The sequence below is a fragment of the Crinia signifera genome, chromosome 11, assembly GCF_055691185.1.
Source record: "Crinia signifera chromosome 11, ASM5569118v1, whole genome shotgun sequence".
NCBI lineage: Eukaryota > Metazoa > Chordata > Amphibia > Anura > Myobatrachidae > Crinia > Crinia signifera.
In genome coordinates, this window is record NC_139227.1 from 114,272,701 (window position 1) to 114,297,758 (window position 25,058).

Sequence of the window (25,058 nt, forward strand, 5' to 3'; positions counted from 1 at the left end):
TATGAACAATACAATGGCCCTGTCCACTGTAGAACATGTGGCTGTTTCAGGGTCTGCATCTACAAATGTATTAGCACTAGCTGGTGAGTCTACTAGTGCAATAGGTGTCAATCAATCTAAAGCTGAGATGACCACTGTTGTGACAAGCATGAATCCTGAGATGAACTCTCCAAATTATTCAAGTCCTCTTCAACTACAGACAACTATAGAAAGTGAATCGAATCTTCATATCTCATCAAACATTGCGTTGGTAAGTGACAATAACAAATCCAGCCAACCACAAACAATGCAGTCTAGAACCTCAACAGAGTTGCCAACAGGATTTATCACAACAATCTCTTATTTTTACATTGACACTGTGTCAAACACAAGTAAATCAGAACCTGTTTCAGAAGAATCATTGCCTGTGGAAGCAACCACCTCTGGAATTGGATTAAGGACAACTAGCAATGAGCTCGGGTCCCCCACCTCTGGCAGTACATCATTAGCTCAAACTAACACTTCAACTATATTATTTTCTTCTCATTCTACAGCTGCTGAAATGGCAACAGAAGCTTCTATGTCCAATGCAATATCCACATTGGTATACAAAACTGATACAATAACAGACAACAATTTTACAGAAATCCTCTTGGCCAATACTACAAAAGTACAAAATATAATTGAAGAAACTACTATTTCCAGTTCAATACAGACAGAACCCATTACGCCAGCCAGTAATGTCACATTCGAAGTCTCCGTTTCATATTCTAAAGAGTTGACATCCCATCTTAGTGTACAATCAAGTACCGCTGAGCCATCAATAGCCACAGTGGAGACATTAGCACAGACAACATCAAGTGCCACCAGTAATGTTACGTCATCATGGACCAAGTCGTACACATTCACATATAACAGTAACAAAAGCACAGAGATCTTGCAGACAAATTATACAGAAGACACCAATCAAGGAGTCACAGACAGCCCAAACATCAGTGAAAATAGTTCAGTTTCTTCATCAACATTTACAGAATCTATATCCTTGACCAACAATGCTTTGTCCACCTTTAATGAATCAACCTCTAATCTTTCTTTTAGCATCAATCTAAGTACCATTAAACCATCATCAGAAACAACATCATTGGAAACAACAACAATGTCCACACCAAGTGAAACTGGCAAATACATGACATCTTGGACTTCTCCTGAAGCTTCCAATGTTTCATCTACATCTGTAATGAACACATCAACAACATTTTATTCTCAGGCAAATTCAACATCTACTTTGAAAACATTATCAGAAGCTTCTCAGTCCACAATAATTAATACAACTGATAGAAAAACAGACACCCTTCAGACAAATATTACAGCAGAGATCCAACAGACAGTCACGGAAAGTCCCAATATCAATCGAGAAAATACAACTTTCGTGTCAACATTGACAGAATCTGGAACCCCAAACAGCAAAGCAACTATAAAGTCGAGTTCAAATGAATCAACTGTAACTACAAGAAGTGAAGTCATTACCAGTAGTAATGTAATAACAACCAGGACTATTACTCAAAATATTACTACAGTGTCTAATGATACATCACTAACTGTGTTAGATACAACTATATTATTTTCTTCCCAACCAGCGGTCACTTCTGCTGCTGAAACTCTTACGTCTAGTTGGACACCTACTGCTTCATATGAAAGGAACGCGAGCACAGAGAGTAAGGAGACAAATTCTTTTGGACACTCCAGTTACACTACCACTAATCCCAGGTCAACGAACACAGAGTCTATAACCTCAACCAGATTTCTGTCATCCGGATTTCCTTTGTCATATTCAGGAAAAGCAACCACTGATTTTAATGTTGCTAGTACAACGGCAGCAGTTTCAGAAGCAACAGTATCAGTGGAGGCAAGAAGTGGAACTATGGCAAATATTCCATCTAATACAGTAACAGTGCCAGCAGCTTTGACCACGTCGACAAGACTTTTCTCCTCTCAGTTCAGTTCAACAACTGCTGGTGAAACTCCGACTGGAATGTATATATCCAATGGGATAATCACTACAATATATAACCCTGATACAAGCACAGAACACTTGCAGACAAGTACTGCTGGGGGGATGTCAAGTCATGAATCTGCATCCAGTGGCATGACAACGCCACTCTTTCCCAATATAACTAAACGTGTTGTAAGTGTCACAGACTCTTTGGGGTCTACCATACACTTTACTCCATATTCAGAAGCCACAACTTCATCAAGCAGTCAATCTACAGATCAGTTGAGGACCTCTACAATACCTAGTATCATATCCAGCGTGTCTACAAATCAGACAAGTCCAGAAACTTTACAAAGCGCTGAGTTTTCTTCTACCATCAGCTCGTTACTATCTCAACCTACGTCTGAAAAACAACTTGAATCTTCTTCTACAGTTAATCCCAATTTACAATCACATTCTACAACTGCTTACTCTTTGCCATTCACCACTAACAGCAAGATGCCTTCAGAACAGCCCTTGGCATCTCCAGTGTTGACCACTGTGGGTAATGCTACAAATATTGATCAGACAGTAACGGGAAAAGCCAACACCTCAACAAACTCAGGTTCAACAACCCAAGCTGACTATTCAGTTACAATCACTGTAGGTAATACTAATGGAAGTACCACTAGCAATACAGTCACTCCACATTCCATGCCCCAAACCATATCTCATTTATCATCCACAGTTATAACGTCAACTCATTCATCACCCTTGCCACATCCAACTACAATCTTTCCAACAAACATATCTAATTCTCTTTCTACAGTCTCTTCTATGGTATCTTCTGCTGAAGTATCAACTGTTTCAGCGGCAGGAACTGCAAAACAAACCTTTACCTCTACTCCAACTCCTTCTTCTTCTTTTGTAACTCATACAAACCACACAAGTCATGTTTCGCCATCAATTATTAATATATTGATGTCAACAAAGCTCACAAATGCCACCCAGGCTCCAACATCAGGGGAATTTACTGCAAATACCACACATTTTATGTCTACAAACCACACAGCACATACACCTACCATAGTCGTTCTTCCAACCACTGTAAAAACCAGCATAGTCACAAGATCCCCTTCAATCACGACTCCTGCACCGAGTTCAAGTACGATCAAAACCATGTCAAGTACCTCCAAAACGTCAACTACTCTACCTGAAACCATTACTTCAACAACCGTGGCAACTAAGACAACATCCACGAAGACGACGACTGTGGTTTCTGTGGCACCAGTGACCAATGCTTCTTCTACTCATAGCACAATACAGACAACCGTCCTTAGCACATCAATAGCACCTTCCACTTTGGAGTGTGCGCAATCAACGGACACCATGATAAAAAGTGGTAAGTCATTTTGGAATTTTTTTTGCATTTGAATATTTACATCTAGATGTACGTAAGAAAATAATATGGGATATGGAACTCAAAATAATAATATGGTAATTGATAAACGAAGATTAATCGTTAATCAAACATACTAGAATTCTGGGTCTACACTAGCACAGATTAAAACTGTTTTAAATTTGTGCCATTTTAGTGGTTGGTTTGATCAAGTAGAACAATCATTGTTCAATGAGGGTTTTTCAGAGCCGATCGCTTTTGTGCGAATTTGCAAGCAGATCGCTTATTGAACAATGTAGAGATCATAGCTCGAATGCATAAGGCTAAAGATTGGCAAATACTTTTTTAGCAATCCCCTTGCAACTATTACTGACAGGAGCCCGTAGTTTGGGGGTGGTAACCAAACATTTTTTCTGGGAGTGACAGTAAAAATTCAGGCGTGGCCAGATGTTTTCAGGGAGGGTCTATGACATCAGCTTCGGCCTTGACTGGGAAAATCATTAGATGTACAGTAAATGGCACTTGGCCAGAGCACACTCCTCTAATCCAATCTCTTGGCGGTGGCATTCAGCACCTACAGTAGATCACAATGTTTGTTTTTGGTTCTCTTTAATCGTACACATACTGTAGGAAATATGGGGAGGGTTGTTCAAATAAAGTATTTATTTCTTTGTTTGAAGAAGATGAATCAAAACTTGGGAGTTTATTTAATAACCATTACGTTCCATGCTTCTGATCATGTTTGCGCCCGAAATTTAAAGGGCAATACATTTAATAGAGGTATTTTGCCCGTAAAATAATTGCCGTTTTAAAATATGTCCGTAAACAGGGTGTGAAATGCTGAGTTTTAGAATAGGACGCTAAGAGGTTTATACACTATGCCTTAAAGAGAGATACAGTGGACCGAGATGAGAAAGTCGAAGGAGATAAAGTAGCACATTGCTCCTAAGTGCCATGTTACTGTAGCTGGGTTTGAAAATGACAGTTAGGAGCTTGTAGGTTGGCACTTTATCTCCACCCACTATATCTCTCTCCAAGGCTTGGTATAAGGTGTGACCATATGAAATGGAGACTTTTTCTGTAGCGGCGCTGTATCTAATCGCAGTGTTTGCCGGGAAGTTGTTTTGCGCAGTCGGATGCATGATGGTTTCCTCCAGATCAGCGCAAAGAGCTGCTATCCAATTTCTTTGTGCCAAAGGCGAGCGTGCTTTAGAAATTTATCGCAGGATGAAGGCGGTGTACACAGAGCAGCGTCTCCGCGCGATTTTGTCTGTCACCATCTATCATCAAACACAATAGCCAACTACGATTAGATACACCATATATAGACACCTAAATAAACCGCTTGGAGAGATATAACGTGATCAGTTTCCCAAAACAACCAATGAGGAGCTGTCTTTTATTAATAAATAAACCCGAAGACTTCTATGAAGGTGGCGGAACGTTAGAGTTCTAGAGTAGCTAAGAATAGACAGGCTGCAGTGTTTACACAATGCTGTCAGAAACATCATCTTGTACACATGCCCCTCGTCTCCTGTACACCGAGACGGCAATGCAAACACTGCTTTCTGCCCAAGGCTACATGCAGTATTAAAGAGCCTGTGTGTGCGCTCTGTAAGGATGGTGTCGCTGAGCTGCACAGATTCTAGGCTACACCAGCTTCTAAGCCAACATGTCCTGAAATGCTACTGATTGCAGCTTCATTGCTGGAGAAACCAGACCGTCTCTACCCGTAACATGAGAGTGTATTATCAAACACAGATTCTATTCTGAAATGCTATCTACGCTTATACCAGCATTTGTATTATTATTCCCCTGTATACATTATTACTGAGACGTGCATGTACCTACTCACAACATACACTTTGGGCCAGTGGTGCACAGCCTTTGAAGGTTGCCACATCTCGCAGCCACCTGCATCACTCCGAACGTCTCTGCCTGTCAATCAGACAAAGGGCGTTTGCTTAGGACCCATTCTGTACATGCACAGAATGGGCCCTGCACGTGCGCAGTGCACAACCATTGGGGAACCTGCGCTTATGCGATTCAACTTGAATAATCAATGAATTATCAAAAAGTGCATGGAATACAATAATTTTTTTTTAATTGGTTTTGAATATGATATCCAGGGGGCTTTCACCCCGGTACACATTTGTGGTTGATTTCTGAAGATTCGTATCACTCGGCGTGTCATTTATGGTATTATCACATCCATTTGTCTGGCTACGCTAACAAGGAGAACAATCTGAGAGCTGAGGACTACAAACATCCACCAAAAACTATTAATGACCTGAAGGCAGATATATGCCAGGAAATTATTATATCATATTTAAAACCAATTGAAAAGAAACTGTATTCCATGCTCGTCTAGATTATTACTAACATTTTCAAAAGCATTTACCATGTCTTTTTTTTGTTAACCTCTTAAGATCTGGGAATTTTTCTTGCCTGAACATGTACTTTAAATGAGTATCTACTCACTAGTCACTATTGTCTACTCACTGGTCACTATTGTCTACTCACTACTGTCTACTCACTAGTCATTTCTGCTTACTCACTGGTCACTACTGTCTACTCACTAGTCACTATTGCTTAGTACTCACTAGTCACTATTGCCTACTCACTAGTCATTTCTGCTTACTCACTAGTCACTATTGCCTACTCACTAGTCACTATTGTCTACTAACTAGTCACTATTGCTTAGTACTCACTAGTCACTATTTCTTACTTACTAGTCACTATTGTGTACTCACTAGTCACTATTGCTTAGTACTCACTAGTCACTATTGTCTACTCACTAGTCACTATTGCTTACTACTCAATGGTCACTGTTGTCTATTATTATTTATTTATTAACAGTTTCTTATATAGCGCACACATATTCCGCAGCGCAGTACAGAGACTATTATTACCAGTTATTATATAGCGCAGACATATTCCGCAGCGCTTTACAGAGAATATTATTACCAGTTATTTATATGGTGCACACATATTCCGCAGCACTGTACAGAGAATATTTGAACATTCACATCAGTCCCTGCCCCAGTGGAGCTTACAATCTATATTCCCTACCACATGTACACACACACACAGACATTCTACGGTTATTTTTTTTTTTTGTTAGGAGCCAATTTACCTACCAGTATATTTTTGGATTGTGGGAGGAAACTGGAGTACCCGGAGGAAACCCACGCAAGTACAGGGAGTACTTTATAATACTCCGCACAGTTAGGGCCATGGTGGGAATTGAACCCATGACCTCAGTGCTGTGAGGCAGTAATGCTATAACCATTACACCATCCGTACTGCCCCGTATATATAACACATGGTGGGAATAGAACCCATGACCTCAGTGCGGTGAGGCAGTAATGCTATAACCATTACACCGTCTGTACTGCCCCACTAGCCAGTACTGGCTACTTACTAGCCTCTATTGCTTACTATTTACAAGTCACTATTTTCTTGGGACACAAAGTGATTTTTTGGTGTCACAAAGTTGCGCAGTTCTGCATTTGTCGATGTGAATGTACTTTTGCTGCTCAGTGTCTTGACCCGTTTGGCCTCAGATGTGGACCCTGGGATTTTGCATACTGCAGGGAGATGTTCTACCCATAATTCTTGATGTTAAGGGTATTCATTCTTTCTCTGGTATGGGGAATGTGACTTATTTTTATAATCTACTTATGAGCATATGAATCCCCCCTGTAAATTTTTAAACAACCCTGAATATAAACATGGACCATGAACCATGTTCTAGTAAATGTGATCATATTACTGAAAGCCTCCTATGACTTAATTGTTGATTGTGTCTCACCGCCTAGTTCTAACCCTGACCTATCGGCCGACCACCATGCAGAGGGAGATTATTGTGCAGAATTTTACAGACTTTCTTAACCAAACTTTGTACACAGCACTGAATCAGCCCATTCAAGTGTTTGTGAACTGGACATCAGTAAACGTAAGTACTGGCTATGCCAATTCTCTCATTTACAAAAGATACTATGTGTAGTGAGGGATGCATGCCCCTCGCCAAACAAAGTCCAGTTCTTGCAAACACAATGACCCGTAGTTTATAATAGGACGTACTTGCCTACTCTCCAGAAATGTCTGGGAGTCTTTGAAAAGGGAGGACAAAAAGCATGAGTCACAATGGAGGCTTTTTTTAGCACCTGCGATGTATCGCTTCCGATTCCCTTGAACTACCCCGGCAGTTCCCCAGGAGAGTTTTTACAAGCGATAAATCACATGCGATTTAATGCATGTAAAAAATGGCACATCAAGCGCCACATCGGATGTGAGGACTCACGAGGAAAGGTCAATGAAAATCGTGTCCGACTTGCGGCTTCTTTAATGGGCCGCAATTCATTTTCCATGTAGTGATTTTCCCTGCGATTGTTTTTGTAAAGAACATTGGCCCTTATTCTAGTTGACTCGGACGGATGCGTATTTTCAGACAGGAACCGAGTGTTCTTAGCCCCGCCTACCGTGCGGATCGCTCACACCGTCCGAACGAACGCGGTAAGACGCCGACCGAACGGACCGCGAGTGGATGTTTCATGTGAACACCTCCTCCATATGTGGGAACCTCCCCCATCCTCCGATGGTTGCCGACCATCGAATGATGGACCGAGCGGTCAGGCAGCATCCAGTGCTCCAGACCACTCGGACATGTTTCCGTATGAAAGCAGGGATATGGGCGGGCAGCTGGCATCCGGCTATGTCAGCTGTCCACCTCCCACACGTGCGGCACGGCCGCATTACCATACGTACACCCAGCGTTTTCATGGGGCGTACGCATATGGTAATGCACGGAACTCACTCCGTGTTCGGACGTGCGACGCGTTCACACATGCGCAGATACGCCTCTGCACATTGGCCGTCCGACCGAACACGGAGCCGTCCGACTCAATCAGAATAAGGGGCAATGTTCTTTTATTATACATGAGTTACATTGCATTAATGCACGTTCATTCTTTATGTGGTATAACAAAATATAACAATAGATTTAAAAACTGCTTCCCGTGTCATTGTATTTACAGATGTCGGGCCTGTCGTTCAATGTCACAGTGGGATATTCTGTCGCAGTAAATTTCTCCATTTACATTCCTTCAGCCATTGTAGATATTCTTACAGGAAGTAATGTATTTAGCGCACATGACCTCGGGCTTCGTATACCCTCCCTACAGTCTGTGCCAGTAATCGCTGAAACCTGGAAGATGGTGCCCAACAGTCTAAAGCTAAAAACAGGTAAGTGTTTGTGTGTCAATAATTTGCCCCTTTAATACAAACAATATGGGGTTATTTAGTAAGGATCTCAAAAGCAATATCTTTCTCTCATGGGCAAAACCATGCTGCACTGCAGTGGGGCAGATGTAATATTATGGGTTGCGGTATACAAATGTGTTAGACATCTTAAAAAAGTAAATATATAAAGATATTTTAGAAGCTGCACCTGAGAGGAATATCTATAAAGCAGACTTCACAGACCGGTACTGGAATACATCGACCTGGAGCCTAGGACAGCTGGTTTCACTTAATTAGCTGTAAACTCATTTACAGTGTCTTCTGACAAAAGTTTTGTGGCGCTTTCTCAGGTTTATTTTCAGAATCACTGAAATCAGGAACATATATTTTGCTTGACAGACGTTTCCAAGCAAGATGATATAAATTTGCCTGGATTGTGAACACTTCACTTATACCCAGTGGAATCAGCCATTTTGTGAGGTACACTGACATCCATGACTCCATGTTGCCACTTTATCCTAGTCATGGTTTATGAATATTGACCAACAAAATGGCTGCCCCCACAATGTGTAGGTGACTGACTGGCGCTCCTTACTGCCATTATTTCTCAGTCCGGTGGACACATTGGAAAATAAAGGCAGAGAGACGTTGACCTCAGGTATTGCATCTTCCACATAGGTTTAGGAAATACATCTCCTGTTATGTTAACTTACCTTATAACAAACCAGCGATAACAGGTAGCAAGCACACTTCACATACTTGCATTTCTTTGACATCATCCTACTGCAACTCACAAAGATAAATTTTCTTCCTTTGTGTATTTATGTTTGATTTGACAGTGCTGTCCTTGTTGGGGACCGGCGGTAATATTCATACGTGTGTCTATGTGGAGATTCTGCAGGAAAGGTTACAGACGGCTTTTGAGAAGGCTGAGATCTTCAGTTTGGGCACCAGCAGTAGCCTCACTGTCCAGGTAGGAAATATTAACACCATAGATGGCGTAGATATTACTGCCAGGCATATTTATTGTGTATAATATGTTATCTCAATCAGTGACACTGTACCAATCCTTGTCATCTATAAAATACTTTCATGAATGGATGGCTTTCCGAGGCTTGGTAAAGGCCATGGACAGTCTGGGACTATGAAGTAAGGGCGATGAAGAATTTTACTGTGTGTGCGCAAATGTGTGCATGACATGGGTGGTGTGGCCACAGCTCAAGGGCATCAGGGAGACTAGACCTTGGGGCATGCCTTTCTCTATTTGTATGCGTGACATGAAGGGACCAGGGGTGGTTGAGCAGCCAGGAGGAAAGCTGTGCCGGTCGGCAAGCCCAGCTACCTGTGTTACCAGATCATCCCTCCAGAAGTGCCAAAAACCAGTGCGGTCCTGGTCAAGACCTCCAACTGTCAATGGTCCTCTCCCAGTATGCCAAGAATAGCCTATTAGAATTTGACGGCAGATAAGAACCACTTGGCCCATCTAGTCTGCCCCCTTTTTTAAACATGTTACCTCAAACCATATTTGATCCTTATTTTTTTTGTAAGGATATCAATATGCCTATCCCAAGCATGTTTAAATTGTACTACTGTATTTGCATCTACCACCTCTGATGGGAGGCTATTCCACTTATCTACTACTCTTTCTGTGAAGTAATTCTTCCTCACATTTCCCCTGAATCTTCCTCCCTCTAGTGTCAGTGCATGTCCTCGTGTTCTGCTGCTCCTCTTCCTGTGAAGAATGTCTCCCACCTGTACCTTCCTCCCTCTAGTGTCAGTGCATGTCCTCGTGTTCTGTTGCTCCTCTTCCTGTGAAGAATGTCTCCCACCTGTACCTTCCTCCCTCTAGTGTCAGTGCATGTCCTCGTGTTCTGTTGCTCCTCTTCCTGTGAAGAATGTCTCCCACCTGTACCTTGTTATAACCCTTGATATATGTGACAGTTTCTATTATGTCCCCCCTTTCCCTTCTCTGCTCTAAAGTATACATATTAAGGTATTTTAGCCTTTGCTGGTGCTTTTTGACAAGTCAGCCATAAATCTTGTAGATGTCTACCTGGCCAATGCCACAGTATACATCTGCTCCAGAATTGGGCTGGGCTGTCTATGTAATGCCTGGTACACACCAGGACGACTAGGGCCCGATCCCCTCAATCTAGATCCAATTTCGACCAATTGGATGTAGATTGTAGGTAGATTGGGCCCTTTTTTTCCCTGTTCTGGTCCGATCCCGATCCGATGTGCGGCCCCGCGGGTCGGTCGGTCGTTATTCAGATCCTACCTGCTGCAGGTAGGATCTGAAGAAAGACCATACAGCCGAGTGCGGGTCGCCATCGGATCGGACCCGCTCACGGTGCACATCGTGAGCGGGTCGTGCCCCCCCGCGTCACCGTGAGCGGGTGGGACGAGACACTGACGACCCGTTCACGATGTGCATCGTGAGCGGGTCGTCATGGTGTGTACCCTACATAAGATTCTTGTTTTGAATCAGACATTGGCCCAGGATTAGATGCAAAAGATCAAATACAAATTATCGCCAAAAGGTTTTTTTTTTCGTGTGTGTGTCATTTTGTATGTTTCATCATATGTGGCCCCAATTCACTCTCCATGCTTCGAGCAAGGTGTCTCGTAACCCCACATGGATGGTAAATTAAGCAGGGGAGGCTCCAGAGGAAGGGCAGCAGCACCGTACAAAATTCAAACAGAAAAGATACACCAACTGCCAACAACTGCCATTCCAAACTGACTCACTGGCAGTTGGTGTTTCTCCCCTCTGGAGTTGCCACTGAAATTAAGCATAGTGGAAATGAATACAGAAAAAATGTATGAAAACCTGCCTGGACCATTGTCACGGTGACCGCTTGCGTGCTACAATATATTTCTACGTATTTGATTCAGTTTTGTGTCTTACCCTTGAAAATGAATTGTATGCCAGGCACAGCGTTCCTAAATAGCATAGGCTTTAACCGCTGAAATAAAAAGCCTATAATTCCTACCCATCTAATGTGTATCATAGTGATCTTTCTTTATGTTTACGCTGGAAACCTTCAAACTGGTCGCCGGAATAGCTGGCATGCGGGACCGGGATTGTTGGCAGTGTACGGGTTCTTGATGGGACTGCAGCTGTTAAGATCTGCGTCATAATTCATGTTTAGACCATTTGCAGGTGCAGCGGGCAGCAGGACACTAGCTTAAAGTGCCAACCTAAAAAACCCACAGAGTCACTTAACACATTTATTTCCCAGAATAGAACCTTTATCATTTACCTTTTGTGAAGTAGAGAGTCAACATTGTATATGATCCAGTAGAATTCTATTGAATATTCTGTAATGTCACACAGAAGGGGGGGGGGGGGGGGTGTCACAGAGCACATATACATTATATACATGTGATCATGCATGTAATATTTGAGCTAAATCAATAGCCCGCCCCCCCAGCCAATTGGAGTCCGAGGGGGGACGGGCTTAAGAATATGCTGCTATATGCTTATTCCCGGGCGCCTGATGCATTTCCTGGGCCTACCCACAAAAACTGTGGGTGTGTCCAGGGAAACGCCGGGCGAATGTAGATGGGTCAAAGCCTGCATGGGGCGGGCATCTGACGTCAGTCTCTGCCCCGTTCTCTGACATTTCTGAGCCAAATAAAAGTCAAAATAGACTGACTTTTATTTGCGAACGGGGAAAAAAATCATTCGATGGTCGACTGGCATGCGAATGGAAGTGTCAGCATGCACACATTTGTTCACCCCCCGGCAGGTAGCGTTTATCTGCTCACCCTTAACACGCCCATGAATGGATCACAATCCCCCTCTCAATTGTATAGATGGTTTTACCATAATGTGATTTTCAGCAATCAAGTCAGAGAATCAATGTTATTAAGACTCTCCACTGGGATTGGCTCTTGGGTACAAGACATAGGAAGCTCAGGGGCGGGGTTTCATTCAGCAATGTTCAAAGTAATCAATGTCTTCCTTTACCTCTGTTACCTGCCATTGATGGCAGATAACGATGGTGCTATTAGAGGAGACCACCAATGGTGGCCTCTTCAATGGACAGCAAGTAACCTTTACTTTATTATTGGAGAAATCAAATGGACATATAAATTATTAGGATAAATTCCATATGTAACAAGGTTACTAAACCCATATTGTGTATTTTATTTTGAAATAGATTTTGAATACATCGCTGAGTAACCAGCTTCTCACCCTGATATATACTGTGTTGAACAACAGCCAGCCATTAAATGGAACCACAGCTAGCAGCCTCCTCAATGTCCTCTCTGGGGAGGTGGTGGGGTACTACCTGGGAGACCCTCCCATCATTATTGCAGAACGTAAGTATTTGTGCGTCATGAATGTCACGCTATGATGCATTTAGCAGTTGTCAGAATTACATTATTGTGTCCCAAGCAGTGGGGCGGCGTTAATCTGCTTTGTTTTATTTCGCAGTGATAGCTATTGGTGTAATATACTGTATACAACTGTAAACGTAGCCTGTGAATCTATTGCATACAGTCTGTTGAGACAGCCACAGGTTTATATGGAATGTAAACGCCAATGACGCAGAGTCGGTTGTTGTATTCATACTGTGTGATTATTTTATTTCTAGCCTTGGAGTATCTGACTATCGATATCTCATCTGCAACAATGATCTACTGGGTGAACACAGGTAATTTTCATTTATTTAACTATATTTACATTCAGATTTTATTTATTTACTAATAAAATGTATCTTAATTGAATTGATTGTGTCGGATGAGGGGGTGAAGGGAATGTAGTGAACTCGTCAGTACATTGCTCATTGGCCCTTCACCCGCGGTACAGTATATGTGCTAGAGGTCAAGGTGCCAGCTCTGCATTCTTCATCGCTGGGGACCCATTAGCAAGCTCATACCTCCCAAAATGACCCATTCCAGGAGGGACAAGATGCTCTGTTCCTGGACTTTCATGCCAGTGGCAGTTGAAGATAGGGGACTGAGGCAAAGTCCAAAATTCAGATAGGGGAGTCCCAGTAACTGTAACCCCAAACACGACAGTCCGGGATACTGGCAGGTGTGGCTCCCCTATTTGAATTTTGGACAGTGGTCCAGTCAGTGGCAAACGCAGGATTTTCAGAAGGGGGTTTCCAGAGGGGCGGAGCAAAGCACGGAGATGGACACTTAGGTCACCCAGTATATGCCGGGTCAGTTAAAGTACACACACACCCACACACACACAAATATATATATACACATACATACATACACACACACATATATATATATATATATACATACATACAGGGGCGTCAACAGCAGTGTAGACCCCTGGGCATAGCAATGTATTGGGGCCCCTACCGATCCTCCAGCGGTAGGGGTGGGGGAAGCTTTGATGTCCCGCAGGTGGTAGGGGGTATTGGGGCAGATGTATTAAGCCTGGAAAAGAGATAAACTGGAGATAAAGTGGAGATAACATGGAAGAGATAACGCACCAGCCAATCAGCTGTGTTTCAAATATGACAGTTGGGATCTGATTGGCTGGTGCGTTATCTCCTTCCACTTTATCTCCAGTTTATCTCTTCACCAGGCTTAATACATCTGCCCCATTATATCAACTGCTCAGCATGTAGGGCATGGATCAGTAATTTCCACTAATTACCCCTTTACTGCACAGATGGTGGGAGATGGGGTGGGAGAAGGGGGCATTGGGCTGAATGAAGGGGCTGTGATACATAACTTCCAGGGTGGTAGACCCAGAGGATATTTAATATGCAGAGGAGGGGTGTATAGTGGAGTGGGATAATTATTCATAATTTTCTGGTGGGAGGACAGCTTGCTTGACTGCAGATATCTCCAGTTCCCAGAAATAGATTTTTTTAGATTTTACTGGAATTAAAAATTAGAGAATCCCACCTACCAAATGGTATTGGGGACTAGGGGATCAGAGTTCAGGAGGCAGAGCAATCTGCCAATGAGAATATAAAACTACATACCAGGTGTGTGGAGCTGGGCAGTAACCAGCTGCTGGAAGGCTGATATCTCTGGTTCTGGGAAGACAAGCTACTAGTGTCCATCAAAGGGGGAGAGTCTCAGCTTTTGGAATATACCCTCAGAAAAACTCTCAGTCAGACAGAACTTGAAATATCTGACTGGGAAGAGCAACCAACAGGCTTGGATGGGGACCACTGCTTTGAAGTCAGATATCTCCGGTTCCCAAGGGCCGATTTTTTAAATTCTTGTACCCATGGAAAGAGGGGACCCTCAGCTTTCAGGCTAGGGACTTTAGACTCCTGGGGGGGGGGGGTTCTGGGTACTCAGAACCCCCCCCCTGCGTGCGCTACTGGGTCCAGTCCCACCTCTGCAACTGCCACTGGCAAGGAAGTCCAGGAGCAGAGCATTTTGTCCCTCCTGGAATGGGTCATGTTGGGAGATATGAGCTTCCCCCAGTGTCTACATCAGGTCATTCTCTTCCTGTCACCCACTGCCATGTTGCATATTGTGAACTTGTTTTGGGGTTGGACGAGGGGGGCCCAAATTATATTTTTGCACCGGGGTTCACCACCCACATTTTCCGCCACTGAATACAAAAGTACTGAAAAATACCAGATAAATCACCTCTACCTTATAAGAAACTAACAGCCACCTCGCCAACATGGGGTTCCGTGCAGAGACTTGGCTCCATCCTGTTCCCATTCTTTGCTGTGTTTGCTGTATGATGATGACTGCACTTCAGAGGTTCTTCACAATCTGCAAGCGGGAAGCATTTATTTCCCATATTGTGTAACCACCTAGAACGTCAGCAGCAGCAGCAGCGCTGTGCTGCGGTGTCCTGGCAACCCATGATCAGGGCCACTGGCAGCAGGCGGAAGGAACGCTGAATAAAATAGATATTAATTGTACCTAATTCACTTTATTTTGAGCTGATTATATAAATTGTGATAACGTTTATACAGTAGTCCTTTATCCATGTTATTTAACAATCATATTTCCGACTCAGTTGATAGATTATGCAGCTGAATAAATCATCGGAGAATCATTCAGTTTGTTATAAGGTGTATAGCAGACATTTTGGAATTAAACACCTAGGGCTTAATTTAGAGTTTGGTTACAGTTGTGCACATCTCGTACTTGTGTCCTGGTGACACGTGTGTCATGTGTAAGTGTAGTACGATCAGAGTGTGCAGAAACTCTTCGCTCATAATCCTTAGAGATGTGTCCGACTTCAAGGACTATGGGCAGAGGCGTGGCTAGAAATGGCATTAGGCCCCACCCCCTTAAATACCCGCGAATAGCAGCACTGCTATGCTGCTGGGAACTGGCCAGGATGAGCCAATTATGGGATGCCGCTGCTTTGTTTAAGACCTACCATGCTGTCATCATCATCAACATCAACTTAGTAGAGTTATTTTTGGATCAGTGCACAAAGCTGAAGGTTTTGATATTAGACTACCACCACCAGGGCTTAAAGTGGTCAGTCATGGAGAGGTGGTGAAACTTCTTTCCCTTAACACCCCCCCCCCCCCCCATTAGGTGTGGTCACACAATAGTAACTCCAATTAAACACACGGTAGCACAATCCTACACATTACACCCCTTGATTCATATTAAACCACGCAGTAATGCCCCTTATACACATAATGCCCACAGTTGTTCATCTTCACTTTACATTACATACGCCATGCCAGAAGAAGAAGCCGCTGGGACAGGCTTTTCTGTTGGAATTACTGTTCAGGACTGTGGTAGAGGTTCCACCCCGTTCCCCCTCACTTTAACCCCTGACCACCACCATATTTGATATATGCAAATGTGTATCTGAATATGATAAATAACCCTGTGCAGTATTACAAGAGAGATGTCTGCGGTGAGTTCTAAGTGTGTATCTCTTGTACAGTGATTCAGGGCGTGGATAACCAGTTATTGGGGGTAAACAACCAAAGCTTTGCGCAGCAGCTGGAGGAGAGATTGGCTTCTCTGTTCCAACTCTCCAGTCCACAATCAAGAAGATTCCGGAGAGCAACCACCGTGGGAAGTTACACTGTGCAGGTTGGTGAAAACGTTTTGGTTATTAAGCGGCAGGGACTTGTTGATTCAAAGCTGACTTTAAATGACTAATTATAGCCTGTTTCAGGCCTGTTAGGAAGGCTGCCATTTTTGCAGATGGACAAAACCATGTGCACTGCAGGTGGGGCAGATGTAACATGCGCAGAGAGAGTTAGATTTGGTGGAGTTCTTTTGTTTCTGTGCAGGGAAAACACTGGCTGCTTTAATTTTACGCCACAATTTAGAATGCTGTTTGAACACACCCCACCCAAATGTTACTCTCTCTAGCACATGTTACATCTGCCCCACCTCCAGTGCAGCATGTATTTGTCCATCTGCAAAAATTGCTAACAGGACTGAATCAGGCCCAAAATATCAGTAGCCACAAGGAATAATGACAACATTGGAGATGGAATCACAATATATATTTGAATATTATAATGTTGTGTTACAAGCCGCAGGCAGGTAAATAACATCCAAACCCAGGACGTTATCCTGAAAGTGATTTCTGTGCAATTAACATTAAGGGTTATATGTATATTTTAGTGTGAGTTTTAAGAAGAAGAGATATTGTCCATAGCAACCAGTCAGATTTTACTTAATCTAGCACCTTTTAGAAGATACCAACTAGAAACTGGTTGGTTGCTATGGGAAACAACTCCACTTATAAAAACCACACTTTTGTAAATATACCGCAGAGTCCAAGAGATCTAATGCAACAGATACAGCAGGTATTCAATCCCGGGTGAATTTTTCGCCAGGCTAAAAATCAGCAATTTGTGACCATTTTTTTGGGGGGGTGAATTTGATTCACCCTTTTCAATCCCATTGCTGATTTACTCCTGGCCGCAAAATCCAGCATCAGTAAAAAATGCTTGGATCGTCAAAATTGCCGCAAATTCACATATTTTGATGAATTTAAGTCCGTTTTTGCGGCCGTTTTCGCCCGTTTTCACCCATCCCAATTCGCCCAGAAAGAAAAGGTGAAACAGCATCGGCGAAAATGTACTCAAAATTGGGTGAAAACGCACGTGATTGAATACTAATCAGCGAATTATTGCCAATTTTTTTGCCTGGTCAGAAAATCGTCTGGGATTGAATACCCCCCATAGTGTTTATATCCTATTGTCATATGACGATGTCCTGTTTTGCAGATGGTAAAAATGCAGCGCCTGTCAGGTCCCAATAATCTAGCCGAGTTGACGTACTACGCTCAGAAAAACGGGCTGCCCATACTGGGCACAACTGCTGCAAAGCAACTAAGTACCATTGACCCTCAGACCATGGCCTTGACCCTCGGATATATCGTCCGGATACAAGCAAATCGTAAGTACATGTCAATACAAATTGCTGAGTCCACGAGCCAGGTTAGTGGATGGTGGAGTAGGCCGCAGTAGGGATCATTATCGTTATTGGGTATAGTAGTCCAAGCACCACAAGGCTCTCTTCATGCAGCAGTGACAAGGGAGGAGAAGCGAGCTGGTGGATAAGTTGCCCGTGGCAACCAATCAGCTGCTATGTATCATTTTATAGAAAGCATTTGATAAATGTGACCTCAATTCTGATTGGTTGCACTGTCTATATCGTCATGATTTCATACGTTTAAGGGGGAAAAGTATCAAGCCTTCAAAAAAGTGGAGAAATGGATAAGCGGAGTAGTTGCCTATAGCAACCAATTAGATAGCACTTATTAAGTACATTCTGTAAAATGATAAGTTAAAGGTGACTGCTTGCTATAGTTATCTTCTGCACTCATGAGAAGGCTTCATACACCCCCCCCCCCCTGCCCTCCCCACAAATATTACATAAACCAAGATGTCTTCTTGTTCTTCTATCTCCTCTCTCTAAGCTGTTGTGCAAAACCCGCCAAACAATCTCTGGATAATCGCTGCCGTGTTAGCGCCAATAGCCGTTGTCACGGTAATCATCATCATCATCACTGCCGTGCTCTGTCGGAAGAACAAAAGTGACTTTAAGACAGAGAACCTGAGCAGCATCCCTCCGAGGACTAAGGTAAGATGTCCCGGACTTCTGAAAACTCTGGGCGTTAACAAAGCAATGATTCATTGTTTGCACCACTGTTACCCACGTGTGCCCATGCATTAGGCAGACTGGCACTTTATACCGCAGTACAGATAATTCTCAACGATGACTATGGTCTGCACCTTGGTCTTAAGCAGTTATGTTTTATGGTAGAGAGGGATCTTGTGATCCCTTTCCAGCAGGCCACATGCTCCGCCCCTTCCTCTCGCCACTCATATTTTAATGGGCAAGCAGACTTAGGGCCTTATTTTGGTTCACTCTTTCTGACAAAATCCTTCTTAGATGGACAAAACCATGTGCACTGCAGGTGGGGCAGATGTAACTTGTGCAGAGAGAATTAGATTTGGGTGGGGTTTTACTTCAAAGTGAGATCTATATTGCAGTGTAAAAATAAAGCAGTCAGTATTTACCCTGCACAGAAACAAAATAACTCACCCAAATCTAATGCTCTCTGCACATTTTACATCTGCCCCCCTGCAGTGCACATGGTTTTGTCCATCTAAGAAGGATTTTGTCAGAAAGAGTGAACCAAAATAAGGCCTGAGAGAGTATAATTCAGACCCATGCATACATTAGTAGAGAACGCCTGCAATTTACTATATACCAGGATAGGCTCTTATTGGAGCGAGCGATGTGTTTTAGTGATAAGTAGCCCTGGTACTATCATTTCTTTTGTATGTAAATTGGATTTAGAGGGGTATGTTTAGAGGTGATGTTGCCCATACCAACCAATAAGATTCTGTCTATCATTTTCTAGGGTGCAATAGAGAAATGATAAACAGCATGTAATTGGTTGCTATGGCAACATCATCTCTTCATTAGTAGAATCTTTAGTAAATGAGCCCCTTACTTTCACCAGTTTGTAGAAATACATATTTGTAATCCACTATTGCATATATTTGTTATTGTACACTACGAAGTATATTTACTTATACCCCTTTCACATTGCAAATGCTTGGTCACATCAGGGACTTGGACACAGGTCCATTACTAGAGCAAACCGGGCCGCAGTTGTCAGATGGGCCGGGCCGCAGTTGTCAGGTGGGCGCCCAGTACGGCAGTGGTTCAGTGAGCCGAGCGGCGGATCCTCCGGACCGGGATGCAGGACCGCAAATATCATTTATGTGCATGGCTGAGTGGTCACCCGGAAGTCTGTGCAAGACGTGCCTTGGTGCCCTCCCCCCTGATTCTACTACAGCAAATACACACACACAGCATGCATACATATGCACACAGCATACATACATACATACATACATGCATGCATACATACTATAAACTCACATCATACATGCAATAAACTCACAGCATCCATACATGGATACATATAAACACAGACACGCAGAACATTCTTACACATATACTTAAATTGTACAATGCAGCCATAGGGAGACTGGGTAGCCCGGGCATCCTCCAGCTTGTGGCTCGGCGCTGCTGCAAGCTGATTCTGCAGGAACCCGGTGCTCTGGGTGAGGGGGTGGCGGCTCCGAAACAGGGAATGGCAGCCTCGAGCTCCTGGCCTCTGGGGAGAGATGTGCAGTCTGTGCAGAGATGTGTACCCTGCCAGTTTACAGCTTGTGGAGTCTGTGCAGAGCTGGAGCAGGGAAGAGCCAGGCCCTGCCCGTTTACTACCGGCGGGGAGTTTCGACAGTCTGTGCAGAGCTGGAGCAGGGATGAGCCAAGCCAGTCCTGCCTGTTTACAACCTGCGGGGAGCTTTGGCCGTGTGTCGGATCGCAAGCCAATCAGAGCTTGCAGTCCGGCAGCCAATCAGGAGCTGCTGCTTCCTGATTGGCTGCCAGAATGCAAGTTCCAATAAGCTTGTGGCAGGTGCTGTATTTAAATACCGTCGGCTCTGTTTCTATTAGTGGCTGCCTGCCGCCCATTATATGTGCCGCCCCTAGGCCCGTGCCTCATGGGCCTATTGGTAAGTCGGACCCCGGCGGTGGCGCATCATCCGGGGCAGAGCGGCAGCACGTCATTGTGAGCATGGGAGAATTAACGCTTGGAGCTGATACTGTGTCCAAATGCTGCCTCCTCCATAGTGTGATCGGGAACTGGGTCGCTCAACCCGAGTTACCCGTTCACACTACACAGCAACCTGGGTCTGACCCAGGATTAACCCTTCTTTTAACCCTGGTCCGGAATGCCGGGTTTTTGGAACCAGGAAATAAGCTAAGGCCCTTTCACATCGCATAGAGACCCAGATCAATCAGGCATATATATATAAGTGGACGCATTTGTATATTTATAGGAATGTATTAAAGTCCCATTAGATAAATAATATTTCTGTCATTTCCACTTTTCAGCTTTAGTACACAGCCGCAGGATTTAGGGGATTGCACGTACGCTGTTATTATTTCTGTCATTTATCAGCGTCTTAGTGACCTCCCGCAGTCAGGGCAGGCCAGCACGCAGACGTTCTGCCCTCGGAGTCAGGCCCAGCTGTGCGGGGACAATATCCAGTCAGCTGCAACTGACACGTGTCAGCAGAGATGTAATATACCTGGCCTCCAGCGCAGTGGTGTGGTGTCTATAATAAGTAGAGGGTATGCGGGGCATATGTGCGCTGCGTCAAGGGGGGTACGTCATGCTGCTCCTATTGCAATGACTCCCCCCCCACCACCACCACCACCATTATTAGGGGTGTGGTATAACTTACAGACAATGTCTATATTGACAGCCGAAAGTCAACATGGGCAAGGTTCATTTGACAAAAGTTTGAAAATTGCAAAATGCAGACATAAGGTAAAAATGAGTTTTTCACTTTTTTTGGTGTCGGTATCGAACCCTAAATAGTGCACCGTGTCCTGCTTCACACGCCATGCTTCGAGTCGCTTTACCGTTCCCAATCTGAGTCCATGTGAATGGAAAAGGAAAACAAAAATGTAAAAATCCCCAAAACTCATATTGGCTTTTTATATGTCAACCTTGTGTTAGTGTTCACTTAGACATTGACCCTTATTCAGATCTGATCGCAGTACAAATTTGTTCTCAAAATGGGCAAAACCATGTGCACTGCAGGTGGGGCAGATGTAACATGTGCAGAGAGAGTTAGATTTGTGTGAGTTATTTTGTTTCTGTGCAGGGTAAATACTGGCTGCTTTATATTTGACACTGCCATTTAGATTTCAGTTTCAAAACACCCCACCCAAATTTAACTCTCTCTGCACATGTTACATCTACCCCACCTGCAGTGCACATGGTTTTGCCCAATTTGAGAACAGATTTGTACTGCGATCAGAATAAGAGCCACTGTCAGCAGTGGCGTAGCTAGAAATTTTTCTCCCCCCTGCCAAAAAAATACTCCCAACATGACCCATTCATACAGGGGAGCCGCACCAACTAGCTCCCCTATGTGAATTTTGAATTGTGCTACAGCCCAACCTCTACAACTGCCACTGGCATGGAAGTCCCAGAACAGAGCATTGTGTCCCTCCTGGATGGGTCATGTTGGGAGGTATGCGGTAGTTTCCATATAAGTTGTTGCTGCGATGCGTACACGTGCTTACACCCATTGCGGCACTGATATAGAACACTAAGCTGCATACGCTATCTCCCAGGGGTTCCCCATTCATTGTGTATGTACACATACCCCAACATCTTGTGATTCGTATGGTTACGTCCTATCTGAGCGCATATATGTATATGCGTATAACAGCAGTACACATGTGTTCATGCTTGTGCTCACGGAGCTGCTGGGCATGCCCCCACAACAACGAAAACAGGGTGTGGCCTCGCGGCAGCAGCGCTAATGCAGGTTACACCCCTTCCCGCTAGGCCACACCCCCAAAATTTCCTTGCAGGCAGTAAATGTTGGGAGGTATACATCTGCCCCCATGCAGTGCACATGGTTTTGTCCATTAGAGAGAGAGAATTTGCTTTTGCAAGTGAACCAGAATCAGGCCCTAAGTATAAAATGTTTCTAAATATAAACACCATATCTGTTGTTCAGGCCTTTAAGAATATAAAGAGATGGCAATCAAGCATTGCCAATACGTGGCATTACTTATGATAACACTAATGACGGGGTGGTCTGTACACAATCAGCTAATAATATTCTTGCCTAATCTCTCACTTTCTGAATCTCTCGTCTCATTTTTTTTTTAAGTGGCAATCATTTACATGGCAAAATCAACCAGTTTTTTTCAGTGTAAATGGTTGCCGCTTTAAAAAAAAAAAAAAAAAGAGGGAAAACCCTCCCAAAATCTCCCACTTTCTGATTATCACACCCTATTAGATTTTTAAAGATACATGTGAATTTTTGTACGCAGGAACAGTGCAGATTGTTGTATCTTGTACACGAAAATAAGCCCCTACATGTTCACTTTATTGAACAGTACTTGGTGTGAAACTTGGGTCAATTCTATGGCAGGTATTCAATGCCGGTGCGAGCGGCCGGCGAGGGGGTTAAACTGCGAGGATCACAGAAAACCATTGATCCTCGCAGTTTAACCCCCGCGCCGGCCGCTCGCACTATGCAACGTTCCGGGGGAATCCTCGCAGTCACAGAACGGCGAGGATTCCCCTAAACTGCGAGAGCCGCGGCTAGTGCAGCAAACTCGCTGTAATTAGCCTCGGCTCTCGCAGCTTTTGGAGGCACATTCGCAAATTCCCCCTGGCTCAAAAAACGGAGCGAGGGGGAATTTGCGAATGAGGGGGGTCAGTTGAATATTGACAGGGTGAGCGGTGACTGCGAGCAAAAAGTCCTGCTCGCAGTCACCGCTCGCCCACGGCATTGAATATATGCCTATGTCAATCCCATCCAAACAAATCAGATCTCATTGTTCCACCGGCAATAAGGTTCTGTGATGTGCTCCGCGGAGCCGCCATCTGTTGTCTGACAGTGTTTTGGTTTGTATTCTACATCGTGTGTTATTAGTGTCGGAGATATTGATTTCACGTTGATATTATATCAAGCAATTCATTTCCATAATGCATTCAGGGAGCCTTGGTTTGGCAAACAGCACTTCTGTCTCTTGCAGTACATTCCTTATTGATGGAGCATGTGTTGACAGATTGTTATTTATGGTTTATTGCCTGATACAGCCAAACAGGCCGCTTTATTACCTCCTGCCGTCCTCAGAACTGACATACAATTCACAAATGTAGGAATAGATTTCAAAATAAAAGTCAACGTTTTTTTTAGCCCTGTCAGAATATCGACCCCTGAATCCCAACTGCTGTTATCCTTAACGTAGGTGGGTACGGGTCATTGGGGGGACCCAATTTAGGTCGCCAAGCATTTGGTTGACTACTGAAGGCCGACAGAGGCCTTCGTCGACACCTGAAATAGGTCGACATCGCTAAGGTCAAAAGGGTTGGATTATCAACACTAGCATTAGATTGACCGTCAAAAGGTTGATTTTTCATGTTTTTGTCCCGTCAAAGTGCACTGCGTCCCATCGCGTGGCTTGCCATGCCCTGGGCACACTATTTTATTTTCCCGCCACACGTGGTATATGGTAGGGCATGAAATACCGCCTGTCGCCACATATCGGCTCGAAAAGAAAAAAAAGAGTGAAAAGATCATGTCAACCTTTTGACTGTCAGGGGAGATGTTAGGGTGAGGCTGTCAGGGGAGATGTTAGGGTGAGGCTGTCGGGATATGTTAGGGTGAGGCTGTCAGAGGAGATGTTTGGGTTTGGCTGTCAGGGGAGATGTTAGGGTGAGGCTGTCAGGGGAGATGTTAGGGTGAGGCTGCCAGGGGAGATGTTAGGGTGAGGCTGTCAGGGGATATGTTAGGGTGAGGCTGTCAGAGGAGATGTTTGGGTTTGGCTGTCAGGGGAGATGTTAGGGTGAGGCTGTCAGGGGAGATGTTAGGGTGAGGCTGCCAGGGGAGATGTTAGGGTGAGGCTGTCAGGGGAGATGTTAGGGTGATGCTGCCAGGGGAGATGTTAGGGTGAGGCTGTCAGGGGAGATGTTAGGGTGATGCTGCCAGGGGAGATGTTAGGGTGAGGCTGTCAGGGGAGATGTTAGGGTGATGCTGCCAGGGGAAATGTTAGGGTGAGGCTGTCAGGGGAGATGTTAGGGTGATGCTGCCAGGGGAGATGTTAGGGTGATGCTGCCAGGGGAGATGTTAGGGTGAGGCTGCCAGGGGAGATGTTAGGGTGAGGCTGCCAGGGGAGATGTTAGGGTGAGGCTGTCAGGGGAGATGTTAGGGTGAGGCTGTCAGGGGAGATGTTAGGGTGAGGCTGTCAGGGGAGATGTTAGGGTGAGGCTGTCAGGGGAGATGTTAGGGTGATGCTGCCAGGGGAGATGTTAGGGTGATGCTGCCAGGGGAGATGTTAGGGTGAGGCTGTCAGGGGAGATGTTAGGGTGAGGCTGTCAGGGGTGATGTTAGGGTGAGGCTGTCAGGGGTGATGTTAGGGTGAGGCTGTCAGGGGAGATGTTAGGGTGAGGCTGTCAGG

The 25,058-nt window shown here is 44.3% G+C and overlaps 1 protein-coding gene across 3 annotated transcripts in view; it reads left to right on the forward strand.

The window, feature by feature from the left end:
* KIAA1549L (KIAA1549 like) overlaps nt 1–25,058 on the forward strand; it is a 163,891-nt gene that overhangs the window by 66,532 nt on the left and 72,301 nt on the right. For all 3 annotated transcript variants that reach the window (XM_083164311.1, XM_083164312.1, XM_083164313.1), the window contains exons 3-11: nt 2,781–3,353; nt 7,172–7,308; nt 8,390–8,597; nt 9,434–9,567; nt 12,761–12,923; nt 13,199–13,258; nt 16,459–16,610; nt 17,762–17,933; nt 18,457–18,620. In XM_083164311.1, the coding sequence (XP_083020437.1) occupies nt 2,781–3,353; nt 7,172–7,308; nt 8,390–8,597; nt 9,434–9,567; nt 12,761–12,923; nt 13,199–13,258; nt 16,459–16,610; nt 17,762–17,933; nt 18,457–18,620 (1,763 nt within the window). The remainder of the gene's footprint in view (nt 1–2,780; nt 3,354–7,171; nt 7,309–8,389; nt 8,598–9,433; nt 9,568–12,760; nt 12,924–13,198; nt 13,259–16,458; nt 16,611–17,761; nt 17,934–18,456; nt 18,621–25,058) is intronic.